The 18,011-nt window shown below is 33.9% G+C and overlaps 1 protein-coding gene across 1 annotated transcript in view; it reads left to right on the forward strand.

Moving 5' to 3' along the window:
• The window catches only part of RYR2 (ryanodine receptor 2), a gene marked incomplete at both ends in the record, with an annotated part of 627,990 nt that overhangs the window by 512,368 nt on the left and 97,611 nt on the right, over window positions 1-18,011 (forward strand). Inside the window, 7 exon segments of the mRNA XM_084254295.1 lie at window positions 3,276-3,406; window positions 7,174-7,494; window positions 8,712-8,952; window positions 9,656-9,743; window positions 12,187-12,279; window positions 15,909-16,079; window positions 17,126-17,185. Of these exon segments, the coding sequence (XP_084110421.1) occupies window positions 3,276-3,406; window positions 7,174-7,494; window positions 8,712-8,952; window positions 9,656-9,743; window positions 12,187-12,279; window positions 15,909-16,079; window positions 17,126-17,185 (1,105 nt within the window).

Consider the following 18,011-nt stretch of genomic DNA (forward strand, 5'->3'; position numbering starts at 1 on the left):
TCTAATAATGTATTGTCTCATTGATTAGTAATGATTGCTTTATTTGTTAAAACTGTTCACCTCTTGCCTGTTATTTCTCTCATTTTTATCACTTTTAGCATTTTGCATATCTTTATAGTGCTTATATACAAAACACTATATGCACATTGTGTTTTAGTGAATTTTTTATGTAAGCAGTTATATCAGTTTTTCATGTATGTTTTTTCACCCTTTAATATCAGTTTTTGTGTATGTTTTTTCACCCTTTAGTTTTATGATTTTAAAATTGAACAGCTAGAAATTCAAATATTTTTCTCCTGGGTTTTCATGTTTTCAGAATGTTTAAATTTAGCTTTCTAATCTTTTTATCCATTAATTGCAGAGTTATTTACTAGGTTTGGGGGTAGGTCCTGCATAGACAGATCCCTATTCTTTTTAAAAAAATACATAATTTTATTGAGTAAATATTGGTTTATATCATTGTTTCCATAATAGAAGTGTGGGACTCCCCTTCAGGCATTGTTTCCATAGTGCACCCACCACCTAAGAACCCATAATCTACACCATAGATCCTGGAGCTCCCTTCTTTTTTCTTGTTCTTCCCCTCCCATTCATGTTCCTCTGGTTACCCCCATTCCACAGGCAGGTTTCAAAATTTAGATTTTTAGCTTGACTGTATCTGGTACTTTGTGTTGTTTCCCTATATTCCACATATAAGTGACACCATTTGGTATTTTTCTTATCCTTCTGGCTGATTTCCCTTCGGATCATCCCTTCCAGCTCCATCTGTGTTGGCAACAGTCTACCTCTTTTGATAACTGAGTAATTCATACAGAACTAATATCTAGTGGAGGAAACAAAGCAAGGAAACAGATAAATGGTGCAGGTTACTTTGCGTTGGTAGAGAATGACATAGGGTGATCAGTAACATTTTTCAAAATGTGATTTTTTAAAGCTTACAATATTCTTCCACCCAACAGGAAACGGGTAGAAGATAAATTCATGTAAATAGATTTGTGTCTAATAGCTTTCTTTCCTTATTTAACAAAAAAAATGAAAAATGACTTGAATCCTCAGCCAAATAAATTATGGTTGAATAAAGTAATGTGAAAAGTCAAAGGACATTAGAGAGTAGTTGAAGTGGTCACTTGCAGTATGAAAGGGCCATTTGCTAGACATACATCTGAAACTTGGTGTTTCCTTTTGGTGTTATATAGGATTCAAATGCAGTTTTTTTAAAAATCATTGAATATGTGTAAAATAGTAATTTACTAAATATTACTTTTTATGTGCTAATTTAAAATAAACCTTTCATTATAGAGCAAAGAAATATATTTACCAGATGGTTTCTAGAATTTCTTCTCTGTTATAATATTTAATTTTTAAAATAATTAATGGTTAGTATTTTGTAATATATTTTAATATCTGGAAGCCCAGACTCATGTTTTAGCAGTTACTGTTACTGTTGATGCTATTCTTGTCTATGTCTTTATCTTGAAAAAATATGGGATAACTTTGTTAGGTTCCAAAAAAATATATGTATATATTTCAATTAACCTTGCTGTGAGAGAATGTAAAAATAAAAATTTGAAGATTAGTGAAAGATGTTTGAAGAAATAAAGTGACATGGTACTAATAAAATATAAATATTTAAATACAATTGAACTAAAAGTAAAATTGTTATTTCCATAATATCAACACAAATTATTAGAGTGCATCTGAGAATTTTTAATTGAATGAGAATTTTAAAGTAAATTATTAAATAATTTATCTGAATTATTAGTGAAATAAAAGAGCAAAGTCCAATCAGATGTGAGGGAGTATCTTGCCTTCTTTGGAGTTATGCTTGAAACATTTTAAGCTATTAAATTCTTAAATGAATTTTGTTTTAAAACACTTATTAAACCCATTCTACATGCCAGAAATTTTGGAATTCTGCATCTCCATCTTTAGGTAAGGAAAGCAAAACTTGAAAAGTTTAAATAATTTCTCTATAGTGAACACAAACCCTGTGTTCTTTTTAAGTCCTGATGTCCTAAATTAATTTAACAATGATATGTTACTAGATGTTTAATTTGAATTGTATTTCATTCAGTGTCATTCTATGAAGGATTTTTTTCCTAATTGACTACATATCTTGTCATTTTTAATTAAAGTGTCAGATAGCCAAACCTTAATTTCAGATGTTTTATTTTGAGAAATGTAAAGCTACCTAAGAGAATTGTGTAGTTTTTTCTTAATTAGATCATCTTATTGACATTTTATTTTAAATTTCTTTATGCATACAAGAACTGAGGTATAGGCCAGAGGTGCGTGGAGTGAGCAATTCACCAGAGACAGAGTGGGGAGCAGAACAGCCAGATTGACTGAAATATACTGCTGAGGGTACAGCTGGCGATACGGGAGAGGTCTGCTGCACCTCCCTGGCCGGGGATCAAACTTGTGCTGCAGTAGCTACAGATAGCTTCATAGTGCTGATGCTTATACCCCTTGCACCACCAAGGAAACCCCTCTTATTTTCATTTTAAATATTTATGTAAATTACTTAATGAGTTTATAATATGCTGAAATAGTTCTCATGTCAATCTACATTTGATAAACACTATTTGTGCCAGTGAAACCTTGAATTAAGTAGATAACTAAGGGAGAGAAGGAATTTCTATCCATGCTAGGGGGATCATAGATCAATTGATCACAGTCTGATTCTTTAAACACCTTCCTTCACTCGATATTAATAAATTAATCTTGTGTTACCAATATTTTTTAGTATTTAGCATGCTTTATATTTCATAACTATCCTAAAATCATTTATAAATGGTAAATTTTCAGAAAATTATATTTATGTGGTGGAAATACTTCATTAAAATAATTTCATCAATCTATTCACATAATAAGAATGCTTCACTAGGTCATTATACTAAAGAAAAGAAAAAGTAAAGAAGAAAGAAAAAAATATACAAACTTGTAGGGAGGGGCGTTGGCAGTGTTTTTCTTGTTATTTGGTTTGTACAGTTTTTAATTTCTTTTCAGCTACTATATTTAGCTTTTTTCTCTTTTTAAACAAATTTAGCTTTTTTCTCTTTTTAAACAAATTTTGACTTGCCATTCCTTTACTATTACCATCTTTGCTATTGAAAAAGCAGGTAATGCTTTGCAAAATAGAAATTAGATTTGGAAATTAGTTTTATTTGTGGCAATATTATTATCCTTCTTTCAGGTAATCTTGCCAATTTTAATGTAATTTCTTCAGTTTTTCACTTGGAAGAAAAAATAATATAAGCATTTTCTACTTACAGGCAACGTTCTGCATTAGGAGAATGTCTGGCTGCTTTTGCTGGTGCCTTTCCTGTAGCATTTTTGGAAACTCATCTTGACAAACATAATGTTTATTCCATTTATAATACTAAGTCTTCACGCGAGAGAACAGGTAATGCAGAAAATATTTGAGATATGAAGCTAAAACTTAATGCACTCATTGTATTTTCCATAGTGATTCTTCAAATGGATTATCTTCAAATGGATTATGACATTTTTTCTTTTTTTTAAGATTTATATATTTATTATACAAGCACTGGGTACAGTCAGAAGCGTGGGAGGGTAAGAGAATTCTCAGAGCAAGAACAGGGAACAGAACAGGCAGACAGACAGAGGACACTGCTGAGGGGAGCAGTGGGCGCGGCAGGAGAGGTCTGCAAGCCATGTGGGACCCGCCAGCGGCTGGGGATCGAACCGGTGCTGCAGAGGCTGCAGGCAGCTTTGCAGTCCAGCGCTCAACCACTGTGCCACCCGGGAGGCCCTAATGCCATTTTTTTTTTTTTAAGTATTATTTGGAATTTTTTGGAAACCCTTTTGTGTTTCTAAAAGAAAATTAGTTAAATTTTTTCAAAAACTATGAGCCACCAATCAGATGTCTACCTTATGGGGGCAATTTATCATGTGTGATTTTAATAGTTGGGTCCAACTTTTATTATTATAAAATTTAAAAGCACAAATGTGGATACAATTAATCAATAACTTTAATTTGTACTTGACCCTAGTATGAATATTCCTAAGATTTTTATATACAGGTGTCTATACACTGCATCATTGCTTTCCATTTTGAAAAGTTTGATTTTCCAGGTAAATAGATCCTTTTTTCCTTTTTTAAAAAAACATTATTTTTGTTTATGCGTACAAGAACTGGGGTAGAGGCCAGAGGTGCAGGGGGTGAGAGTATTCACCAGAGATAATGTGGGGAGCAGTGGGCAGATCTACTGAAATACCCTGCTGAGGGGAGCAGCCGTCAAGACAGAAGAAGTCTGCTGTGCCATATGTGGGTCAGTAACCTGGCCAGGATTGAAATCAAGCCCCAGTGGCAATAGCATGATAGTACCAAGTCTTAATCCCTACTCTACCAGGGAGGCTCGGATTCTTTTTTTTTTTTTTTTCTTCCCAAGATAAATCTTGAAAAAACCTGTAAACTCTTTATTGATGATTTCAGTGATTGACCTTTACGAACCCATTAGAATTATTTGGGTTGAGTTGTATTAATCAAGTGAAAATTAGTTTTTCTTCTAAACAGCTATTTAAGGCAACCAAAAGAGTTCTCAAAGGCTGAATATTGTACAGGTGCTTTCTCTTATAATATTTTTTTTTTCTGATTGATTTCCTCCAGGTAAAGTATATTATATTTTAATTGTTTTTCCAATAGTCCCAAACTATTTTAAATGCTGGGTAAGATCTATTTGTTAGCCACAAATATACGCCTCTCTTAATGAAGTTGCTTCTCTGTGTGACTCATTTTTTATGAGAGCTCTTGACTTTATAGTGAATTTTATCACATGAAGAATCTCAAAATCTTCAGCAATGATGTATGATATGCTAATTTTATAATTCAGAGTGGGAAACTTTGTTTAACATGACAGCAATATTTTTCTATATCATTTCCATAATGTATTTGTAAATAGTAAAACATGATTGAGTTTAAATTACTAATCATCTGTGTAAACATGTCTTCTGATGTTATCTTATTAAGTATATGATTGGTTAATATTTTTGCTATGAATCAAAATTGAAGCAGGTTTGTGTTTCATTAACTAGCAGCAAATACACAAAGCAGGTAATTTACCTGTTATCTTTATGTAACACATCATTTGCATAACAAATGAAATGAATTGAGTTTCATCATTTTCCCTCATTCATTTTTTAATCCATTGTTTAACAAATAATTGTTTGTGATGTGCACTGTGTAGAAGAAGGAGATATAAAAAAGTGATGAATCAGGTTCGATTCTTTTCCATATTGTGTTTTGTTTTTTTTTGTGGTAGAGAGAGACTCATAAATGTATGTGAAAGGATCCAGAATAAAGAACACAGGGGCAGGGAATGGTAGATACAGCTGCTAAAGTGAGAAACTGTATCTAAAACCTCTATAGTCAAGAAGATGTGGTACATATACATAATGTAATACTATTCTGCAATCAAAAAAGATAAACTCATGCCATTCGCAGCAACATGGATGGAGCTAGAAGGAATTATGCTCAGTGACATCAGTCAGAAGGATAAAGAAAAATATCAGATGGTTTCACTTATAGGAGGAATATAGAGGGACCAAATAAGACATCAGGGGAAAAAATAATAGCATTATGAAACACAACACAACAAAAACAAAGAGACAATTATAAATCAGAGACATCCTGCAGGGGAGGAGGAGGAAGAGGGATCAGAGGGAGGGAGGGAGGAGCACAGGGGACTGAGGTGATGGTGCACAGGTGCATTGGTGAAGGAAACTCTATGGGGAATACACCAGAGGGGGAGGGGAAACAAACATTGTTTAAAAATGAATAATGCTGTAAAAAATATATGAAATAAACAAATAATTAAAAACCCTACACTGTTGCAAAGTAATCTCGATAAAAGAACAACACTGGAAACAGCAACAATTGTAGCTAAGAACACTTAGAAAGACTTCACAGAATTGGTACAAGATGAATCCTGAAATTAGGAATTTTGAAACTCTGGTATATTAGGAGAAATGTCAAGTATTTGGAGGTGGCTGGAGAGCTTCAGGGGAGGAAAGAGTAAAGATGAGAAAAAATGGAAAACTTAAAGAAGTAAGGTAGGCTTTCTGTGTCAGCTGAGAAGCAATTGCAGAGAATCCTTTTGCTGTCATCAAAAAAGAGAGTAACATGAGTAGATAATGCGTTTTGCACATTCATCTTGGCAGAAATAACAAAGATGAAAGGATTTAATTTACCAGTTAAAAAATGGTTGTGGTAATTCAGAAGAGAGGTGATTGAGGGAGCTCTTTTTGATGGAGTACATAGCAAGTGGTTATAAGAGATGCTAGAGGTAGAATCATCTGTTGTGAGAGGTGAGGGAATAGCTCAGCCCAGAATTTCTCCTAGTCTTCTAACCTGGGTGACTATTTACAAAATGTCCTCACCAAGATAGTACCTGCTCAAGAAGCAGGTTGGAGAAAAAGTTCAAGTTTAAATTTAGACTTATTGTGATTTAGTTGCTTTTGAGATATTCAGTATTGGAGACAAAAGAAATTTAAGAAATACGGCTTTGAGGTTTATTATCTTATAACAGAAGCCCATAAGAATGGCCAAAATTCACTGGTCAGTGGTGTGAATTGCCTCTAGAACAGTAAGATGAGCATTGTGAGAGTCAATTCTGTAACTGGTGGAAATAGAGACCTTCATTACTGTGGACAGAAAAGTGCCTGAAATCTAAACAATCTAGAAGCTATTTCAGCATATGTATGGGCTACTGGGGAGGAAGTATCATTGGGCAAGGGGCTGAAAATAGAGGCCTCCACAAGATTCCCTGAGGTGTAGGCTCATCATCAGGAACGGGCAGAACCATAAATAGGTATCCTCAAATTCCTTCATCTGGAATGGGAATGCATGTGAACATGGGTCCAGACATAAAAGGCTAGTAAGCAGAGACAGCTGACATTCTTAGGTGCTCCTAAATAGAAGGGATGGTCATTTATTGATCTTATGGGTAGGAACTTACAATAAAGAGAGAAAGTTTTTTAAATAGCTGCCATGAACAAAGAGAGAAGGGACCTATTGAAGGCCTGTCAGGTCTTGTGGAGTTTTGAAGCCTAATATGAAATGGTCGCCTATGTTTCTTGTAAACTGTGGGCATCTGGCTGTCCTGTCAGTTACATTACTAAACATAATTCATTTTCATGTGTATTTTCCAGCTCTCAATTTGCCAACTAATGTGGAAGATGTTTGTCCAAATATACCATCTTTGGAGAAACTCATGGAAGAAATTGTAGAATTAGCTGAGTCTGGTATACGCTACACACAAATGCCACATGTGATGGAAGTTGTCCTGCCCATGCTCTGCAGCTACATGTCCCGGTGGTGGGAGCATGGGCCTGAAAACAACCCAGAAAGGGCTGAAATGTGCTGTACAGCTCTGGACTCAGAGCACATGAACACGCTTCTGGGGAATATATTGAAAATCATATATAATAACTTGGGGATTGATGAAGGAGCCTGGATGAAGAGGTTAGCAGGTAAGATTGAGAAGGGACTTACCACTTACATTGGTTTGATTTCCAAAAAGAATTTGAAATACAGATTATAATTTTCCTACATTAGTCTTTATTCTTATTTTTTTCTGTGCTTAAGAAGTATTATCTCTGTCATATTGTTCCTTGAAACAAATGTACACAATCATATACTGGGTTAACTTTCCATATTTACTGCTTGAAAGAATATGTTTTCCTGAGATGACAATCTTTATGAGATGACTCATTAAATGCAGCAGTAAAAACTAGAGATTCTATAGACAAGAGACAAATATAAAACTGGATTTTAGAACAACACACTTTTAGCAGTTTGTTTTAGCAGGAGCTAGAAGGGTGGATAATCAACAATATAGTCAAATACTTACATTTAAGTTTATCACTGCACTATTTATATTAAATAATTAGAAACAATTTATAGCAAACACTGGAGTATTGTATCCATTCATATACCAGAATATTAAGCCATCTATAAGCATTAAGGTCTCAACATTGTGTTATGACTTGGAAAATTATTTTTTGAAATTGAATTGAGAAATGTTTTAGTAAATATGAATAAATTATATATTGAATGTACTATTTATTAATGATGCTATTTATTGATAAAGCCTCCAAAGAAATATACCAGTACATTACTAAGTTGTGTAGAGTGGTTAATATTTATCTTTTATATATTTCCCCAAATATATACATTACTTTTAGGGAAAAAAATCCTTTTTAAAATGGCTTCATAAAGTTTAGAAGCACTAACAACAACCACTATTTTTAAATAAAAATACAATATTATATATAATCTGACTCTCCCGTTGGGGCAGGGATGGGGACAATTAAAGTGAGATAACTATATTTAGTCTCATATAATTTTTGTTGTGTGAATTTCTTCTCAGTCTCCACTTGGGGACTAATCTTCTTTGTGTGAAAATAATTGACTTCCTAAGTGAATGAATATCTTTTTCCAATTCTAAATTAACTTCCAGTCCTTTTTTAAAAACAAGCATATCAAATTTAATTCAGTAATCATTTTTGAACGGCAACTATGCAATTAGATTTTGGATTAAAACAGTGGCTGAGACAGGGCTGAATCCTAAAAGAAGTCATGTGCTGATGGAGAGGAGGCTTAAATCAAGCCACAATTGTAATTACAGTCTATCTTCATTTAATGAATGTTTATGCAAAGCAGAATTTTAATGTCTGTCTTCAAACAGTATTTTCCCAGCCTATTATAAATAAAGTAAAACCTCAGCTCTTGAAAACTCATTTCTTGCCATTAATGGAGAAACTCAAGAAAAAGGCAGCGATGGTGGTGTCTGAGGAAGACCATCTGAAAGCCGAAGCCAGGGGGGATATGTCCGAGGCTGAACTTCTCATTCTAGATGAGTTTACCACACTGGCCAGAGATCTCTATGCCTTCTACCCTCTCTTAATTAGATTTGTGGACTATAACAGGTATAATAGTCTAAAGCAATTAATTTATCTAATTCAATCATAACCTTGCTTGTTTCGTGTGTCCTGGTTGAAATTTCTTCATTTACTATTAACTACTTAGCAATGAGCTTGTTCATGATTCTAACATAATGTTCTCTAAATGTTTGCAGAGAAAATAATTTTCAGCATGCATCTTAAACTTATAATAGAAAATCACATTCTGGAGCAGTTCACCTTTTGCATGTAGAAATGAGCAGTTTGACAGTTCCAGTTTAATGTTTTTTAAATATCACAACTCTATACTGAAACCACTGATGAGGTCAGGGCGCATCAGGTCACCCTGAGTTACTTGGTTTCAAATTAAACTTTGGGAGGGTGATTTTTAAATTTTTTTAAAAGATATATTTATTTATGCGTACAAGTACTGGGGTACAGACCAGAGGTGTGTGTGGGGGGGTGAGAGGATTCACCAGAGACAGAGTGGGGAACAGAGCAGGCAGATTGACTGAAATACACTGCTGAGGGGAGCAGTGCATGAGTCAGGAGAGGTCTGCTGCACCATGTGGGTAGCTCCATGCCCGGGGATTGAACTTGTGCTGCAGTGACTGTGAGCAGCTTCATAGGTTGCATCTTAACCCCTTATGCCATAAGGGAGGCCAGTTTTTTTCTTTTTTAATTAACTTTAAGTAGTGACTGAAAAACCACTTTTTATTATGTGATCCAGGGCAAAGTGGTTAAAAGAGCCTAACCCAGAAGCAGAGGATCTTTTCCGTATGGTGGCAGAAGTGTTTATCTACTGGTCAAAATCCCATGTAAGTAGGAAATTTCAGTGCTCACTGTTGGGTTTATATTTAGGCCTTTCAAGGGTCAGCCAGTTTCCCGTACCCTTCCATGTGGTGGTGATTCTCAACTTGTCTAGTTATCACTTAATAGTACAGGTCTCCCTGGAAAATTTGAGACAATAATAAACCTTCTTTTGAGTTTTCTAATTTATGATCAAAAATCACAGTAGCTTTTAATTGTACTCTATAAACAATTTTTTAAAATTTATTTATGCATACAAGAACTGGGGTACAGGCCAGAGGTGAGAGGGTTCACCAGAGATAGTGTGGGGAACAGAACAGGCAGACTAACCGAAATACACTGCTGAGGGGAGCAGCAGGTGAGACAGGAGAGGTCTTCTGCGCCATGTGGGTAGCTCCCTGGCTGGATGGGGGAATCAAACTTGTGCTGCAGAGGCTGTGGATCATTTCATAGTTCTGTGCTCAGTCTCTTGCACCACCAGGGAGGCCCTATAAACATTTTTTTTTTAAATGTTTGCTGCTAAATCTTGGGGTAAATGGATATAGAAGTGATTCATTTTTCCCCTCTAGCCTTTCATCTCTGTTGGCATTTTACTATCTAGCCGCTAGGAGTACTCATGCCTCAGTTTGAAAAATGCTGAGATAAACTCATATTTTTCAACTCATATGTTTCATAGAAGATAGAACACACTTGTAAAGATATTCATTCTTTAAATTTGTTCTATCATACACTCTTTTTTGGGAGGAGTTTAGTTTTGCTCACATGTTAAAATAAAACTCCTACTAGAAATCCTATTAATATAATGTATAAAATACATTGTTAATTAATTTATACTGTTTTGAATGTTGTAAATATATATATATATTTAATCTGAAAAGGATTTCAATCATAAGAGAAACTTTAGCATATAATTATCTCCAATAGCTAGCAGAATAAAGGTAAGGGAACATTTATTTTTGTCCCACATTATTTCAAAAGCTTAGAGTTTGTTAATTATAATTTTATGGTACTTTATAAATTGGAAATACTGAAATACTAAAAATGAAAACCTGAATCCCACTTTCATTATTTGAGGCATCTTCCCAGTTTATTTCATCAGATATTTATGCAAATCAGTTAATTTGAAAATATAATTTTAAAAAAATAAAATTTAATTCTTAAGATATATTATTTGTTGCCCATTTCTGAGGAGTCTGTGAAACTCTATACCAAAATGTATGTAAAAACAGATATCAAAATATACAAAATTATATAATCACACAGAAATAATATGTGAAATAATGACTTTTTAACATGTGAATTTGTATTTTCACATTGACATCATTTTCTGTGATGTCATAGGAAATTCTTTTAGATTATTTATATTTCCCAGCTAAAAGCAAATGGATTACTTATCCTACATAATTCTTGTTATGAGGGTGCATTGAGGACAGTTCTGAAGAAAATTTTAAAATCTAGAGCCCGGAAGTAAATCATGTAATCTAAAAACAACATATATTTCTTTGAAGAACTGAGAATCTTCAACTTCATCAATCACTAATATAATAAGAAGAATCTTTAAATTTACATACAAGGCAATGTTTGAAACAAGAGTGTCAAACAGTAGCTTTTTAGATGAACTTATAATGATACTTTCAGGAATAAGAAAAAAATATGAATATGTGTTTTTGAATTTTACTGGTTTATTTAAAACACAAATCTATTGTGTCATATATATTGTTCCTCAAATATTAAAAGGTAAGACTACATGAGTAGTCATATTATTACTAATAGTGGAATTAGAATGTTATTATGAGCTGAATGAAAATTAAGGCTTACTTTGTCATTTTGCTCTCCTTCACACAAAATGTTTTATTACTCATGAAATACTAGCATATTGGAATCTTACAAAGAAATGGTTTTATTTGGGTATTGCTCATCAAAAGTAATAAGGCACACAGATTATTAACATCTCTTTTAAAATGGTTATTTCCACTTTCATTTTGTGTTGGCATTCCCTACGACCATCGCGCAAGTACTTGGCTTTGCCAGTGTTTTTATGTGCCTAAATTAAAATTAAATAAAATAATGTTATAGTATTTGAAAAATTAGATGAAATGTCAGACCGAATGGGAAGTTACATCATAGGCTCTCATACTCTTGGGTCGTCCGTGTTTGCTCATGATGTAAATCATGATGGATTTGAATATTGTAGCCCTTGGTAGGTATGTGACTTTGTTCTTTAAAGTTATGAACTTCATCTTTTCCATTTTTCCCCCATCTAGTTCCCAGAATTGTCATCCCTAGCCAAACACCTGCCTTGGTTATTCAACAAATATTTGTTCACATTATCATTAATTCTTACATATCAATGTAGTACTTTATAGAAACTTTTCAGCCCTATGTAATCTCTAATTACATGGATTTCTTATCTGTGTGGTTTTAATTGAAATTGCCTTTGTAACTTCCTAGAATTTCAAGAGAGAAGAACAGAACTTCGTAGTACAGAATGAAATCAACAACATGTCTTTTCTTATTACTGACACCAAGTCAAAGATGTCAAAGGTATTACTGTAATTTGGCTCGCTCTTCTAGACAATGTCTGAATGTAAATTTCATTGGTTGATTTCTTTGAAGATTTGTAAATGGAATTTGTAGATTTGGTAATGTAGATTTGGTATTGATTACACATACAGTTCTAAAGAATCCAGAATTTGTTTTAATCAAACATGGTATGACAAACAGACACAGAAATGCCTGTCGTAAAGGAAGAAACTTGCTCATAGTTCCCTAGAAATGAATGCATCACTTGATGTAACACAAAAATTATTCTGCCAAGTGGACAAACATCCAAGATCATGTAGCACTATGATCAAGGAAACCTGTCATTACTAACTCAATAAATTACAGAAAGGGAGTTGCAGAATGACTAGTTCATCTGACCTGCTTGATAGGTGACAACCAAGGCAGTAGAATAGCATCATTCAATATACCTGGTCTTTCCTAGAGTTCTAAATGCTGTATATTTACCACTGTTACACATAGACTAGAACCTATTGCTAGCTGAGGCTTTGCACAACTAGAACACTTGCACAATTAGCATGACCCCTACTCTTAAAACACTCAAAGAAGATAACTTTTCTCTGAGTTAACAGTATGAAGAGTAAGGAAATGTAGCTTCAGGAGATGGTCTACTAAGATTACATATTTCAGGGATATTTTGAACTAAAAATTATTAGTGAATTTGTCTGCTTAGGCAGTATGTTGTCAACAGTGATTGATAAGGGCACAAAGATGACATAAGATGCTAGTGTTTCTTTTGGGATGAAGATTGATTCCATCAGACATCAAACTCAAGGTAATTAAGTTCCTTAGAGCAGAGGTCTGCATAACCCCATACAAACATCTTTTCTCTTTTTCATAGTTTTAATCCAATGATTCTCAAAGCTCATACTCATAGCATGGCACATTTTGTAAACTAATGGAAGTACCCTATAAACTTTGACCAATAGTAACATTTACTCCCATTTGCAAGAAAAAAAAATAGATTGTAAAGCAGTGCTATCTCAATTTTAATGTCCCCCCACCCCTAGTCTTTTTATCGTGTCACTGCTAACAAAAGATAGATAACAAATGACAGTAACTGGTGAAAGATTTAGAAATTACTGATAATTCTTTGCTTTCTTGTTTTTTGAGATGTACTTTGTGTATGTATATGTTTTTGAATTATCACATAGCAATTTATTTTTCTGGACCTATGCCTCTAGTATAAACAGTAGAGTTAAATGTGCTTGTATATTGCTTTATTTAAAAAACAATCATAATATCATTGTGGCTCAGCGTTTGGACAGAAATGAGAGTCAGTTATTGACTTTGGCGGCATCATAACTGCAGTTTCATCACTATCATTGAAGTGCTTGCTGACCATGGATGGCACAAAGGAGCCAAATTAGAATATAGTTAGAGGATGGATACCATCTCTGCCAAAAACCTGGTCTGTGTAAATCTAATGCCAAAAATGGATAAGAAGAGGTGGCCATACACCCTAACATTTGAAGCTGAAACAGACAGAGATGTTCCCACATCCAGTGCTAAAATCAGAGACATGCAGGGACTGACATGGATATTGGTGTCAAGATCTCATGCCACCTGCCTGAGACTTCACAGTGACAAAGAGATCCACCCCCTCACCTGAAGGGAAAAGGAATGTCGACCAAAATACAAGAGACTTGTCATCTATCAGTATTGAACCAGACACCCGAGGAAATATAATTGCTGTTTGTATGGAGTGCTATTTCCAAAATGAAAATCTATAATACATCACAGATCCTGGAAGGCAGACCAGTTTGAAATATGGTGATTTGGGTTAGGAAACCTCATTTTGATTTAAAGCAAATGCATGTGGTTCATGAAGAAACAGGTTTAACCACTGCCCTGATGGACTTCATATTCTGGGGAAGAAACAGAAAATGAAAAAAATAAAACAACCATATGCATGTACTTAAGAATATTTGATTGCTTGTAGATATAATTTCTTCATACTAGCTGTGTACTTTATCATCCATAAATGTTCAAAGATTTATTAACTTCTCTTTTCAGTTTACAGATTTCTAAAATATAGAAAATTATGTTATAGTTTGATTAGTAGGAATTAATTATCTAGTGTTTCCCAAAACTGAGCAATTTGTAGTTGTCTTTAGTATTGATTTGTATTATTTTTATTATAAGATCACTTAAGCATTTATAAATATCAAGCCAAATATAAACTTCTTTTGCTTCTATAGCCATAAAGCCAAATGAGTTTTGTTGAAGTCAAAGGAAAGGACAACAAAAATAAAACTTAGACTTTAATGTAATGGGCAATTTAGTTTTGCTATTATTGGATAGAAATATATATGTATAATTTGTGTCAATCTGTTTAAGTTTGGTTCCACATTTGAATAATACTTTTTGTCAGTGGTTTGTTTCCTTCTAGCACAGAGCTCATTTAAGACCACTGACCCATTATTTTTATGGTTAAATCAAGTTAATAGTACAAATAATTATCCACTGTACTTTTTCTACTAAACTTAAACTAATCTCAGATAAAAATGGGTTCCCTGCAATAAGTACATCTCATTGGAAAGTGAATGTGATTCTTATTACTATGGTTCATATAATATGTTTTGTTATATCAAGATATGTTACATGAAATGATAACTTTTGATATATTTATCATTTATTTTATATATCATTAATATATAAACTACCATTACCATATGAATACTTATTTTTTTTACTGCCTTTATTATGTGAAAATGTTAGTTCACTCTCATTTTGTGACACATTTTGCCTTTTGGTGAGAAAGCAAATAATGTATATTTAAATTGTCTTATTTTTCAATAGCTTAAAACTATTACAGTAGGTCATTATTATGCAATTATCTTCAATCTTTGATTTAATGTTGTGAAGAAATTTAACATGCACAAAAATATGGATGTGGGATAATTATTTTAATTTTATCATTAGAATGTGCCATCTTAATGAAATGGATGCTCACTATTTAGTGAAAATTAAACTATGATTTTAGGTGACCTACTGGCATAACCATAATTTTCAGTATCACTAGAGATCCCTGCATGGCAGGGCTTAGTTGTAAACTGTAAACAGAGACCTCATCCGGAGATCATCTCAAGTATTTACCTAACTCTGATTAGGATGGTATGCCTGTTTCCACAACAAAGGGCTTAAGACCATGTAGAGACAAGCCTGTAGACTATATAAAAGGCAAAAGTATTTTATAATAGTTGTTTATATACTGTGAGTGAGTGTGTGTTACAAAACAAGCATTTATCAAGGCAAAAAATATTCATCCTTAATTGTCCTCTTAAGCATTGAAAATTATAAAACACACAGTATCTGTGTGAATGTGTACATAATCCATCTGTTTCTCTAAAATTGTAATGTTCATTTCCTCCTAAAACTATATAAAATCACATACCAGTGAATTTTAATGGCTTGGGAATGAAAGTAGGACAAAAATTAACAAGAGATAGAGATGCTAAAACGAAAGAGAAAAGATGCTCTTGGGATTTTCAAAAATAGAGGCTAGCAGGAGATGAAGAAGGTGAAAGTACTCTCAAGTTAGAAAAGGTTCATAGTTTGGAATAAGAAAAAAGCAGTCGCATATTCCAACATTTATCTTTGTTCCCTAGGCAGCTGTTTCTGATCAGGAAAGGAAGAAAATGAAGCGCAAAGGAGATCGGTATTCCTTGCAGACCTCTCTGATTGTGGCAGCCCTGAAACGATTACTGCCCATTGGATTGAATATCTGTGCCCCTGGAGACCAAGAGCTCATTGCTCTGGCCAAAAATAGATTTAGTATGGTAAGTTCCTTTTCTTACCAGTGGTAAGAAAATTTGATCTCCAGACTCTCAAAACTTTGGATTCCTTTGTCTCACCACTCAGTGTCAATATTTCATTTGCATTCAGTGTTTTATTAAGCAGTTCTGCACAGGCTCTGAGACTCAGATACAAAGGCTGCCTATTTTTTCTGGAGACTGTTTTTATTTCTAAATTATGTTAATCACCCTCAGGGTATATTCAAGAATCATATGGAAAAGATGCAAACAAGCTTCTAGTGAACAAAAATGAATTTTTATGAACACTCTTATAAAATTTGCAATGAAAAGTATATTCAAATTTATGACAGGTGATTTTTCTCTTAGAAGCATGATATATTGTGTTAATTGTGGTTAGATACTTGTTGACTTTTAAATCAGCAATTTTTTTGCAATCATCAAGAAACAAGTTCTCGAGATTTTTTTTTTTTATGTCCAGTTTCTTTTCACGTTTACAAAAATTAGGATGCAAGTTTGAGGATTGCTATTTCATATTATATATGGTGGAGAACATATTTTTCCCAACTTTTCCTCCTCACAAACTGAAGTACCCCACTGTGTATGCACAGGATTGGACACCTTACTGTGCTTTAATAGAGGGGAGTTTGTAGCAGAAGGATCTGCATTGATGTAGTTTTGTTGGTGATTGTCTAATATTTGTGTCTCAAGACATGCTTGTCCTTGTCACTGGATCATGGGGGGTGCTAATGCCTACTAAAATTACTTTGTGGGGATTTTGGGAAATGCTGAAGACATACCTCTATTTGAACCTGAGAAAGCATGTTCTTCCCCGCTTCTTACAAATGGAAACTCAGTTCTGTTAAGTCTTAATGTACTTACCTTAGAGTTAGAGTAAGTTGCTGTCGTTTCAAGTCATGGCAGTATGAAAAAATGAGGAACCCTTGAAATGAATGCCCTATAAAGGTGTTTGTTTTGAATATAGTATTTCAAAAGAGATTTTAGTTATTTCTTTTGACCTGACAGTTCATGCTTCAAAAGACTTCTTTGGGGTAACATTTATTTTTTGACAGAAAGACACTGAGGATGAAGTACGAGATATAATCCGCAGTAATATACATCTACAAGGCAAGGTGAGCTAACTTTTATTCTACAGTGCATTTATTATCTATAAATTAATTTCTTCTTAGAATATTAATACAAATAATGTTATTTAACACTAAGATAGTGAAAAAAATTTTAATCATTATCCTACTTGCAAATACCCTTGTGTTAAAGACTCTCAAGATAATAGATGATGTATTTTTTAATATGTTTTTTTAATATTTTTTTATATAGAGGCATGTTTTATTTGTTTGTTTATTTATTTGTTTGTTTTTGTTTATACATGCACTGGGTACAGTCAGAAGCGCGGGAGGGTGAGAGAATTCACCAGAGCCAGAGCAGGGAGCAGAGCAGGCAGAAGGACCAAAGTACACTGCTGAGGGGAGCAGCGGGCGGCAGGAGAGGTCTGCGCGCCATGTGGGACCCTCCTCCGGAGGCCGGAGAGCAGCCGGGGATCGAACCGGTGCTACAGAGTCCGCGGGCAGCTTCGCAACCCAGCGCTCAACCACTGCGCCACCGGGGAGGCCCAATATATGATGTATTTTTAAAGTGGATACTCAGAGACTGTCAAACTTGAAAACATACACTAGCCATTGAAATAAAAAATGGGAATTTCCTTCATATAGCTGAGGTTGAATACCTTTAGGACATGGAGACAAGTGTATATAAGAATTTGACATTGTACATTTAGTGCTCAGAAATGATATGTGTCTTAAGAGTCACTAGTACCTGGGATAGCTGCTACAAGAGGAAGAAATAAATTTGCCTAGGAAGCTGAGTGTACATGTAGAAAAAAATCATGAATAGTAATCAAAATAACTTCTACTTTTTAATGGTGAGCAAAAGAATTGCTAG

The sequence above is a fragment of the Talpa europaea genome, assembly GCF_964194135.1.
Source record: "Talpa europaea genome assembly, chromosome: 14".
NCBI classification, from domain to species: domain Eukaryota; kingdom Metazoa; phylum Chordata; class Mammalia; order Eulipotyphla; family Talpidae; genus Talpa; species Talpa europaea.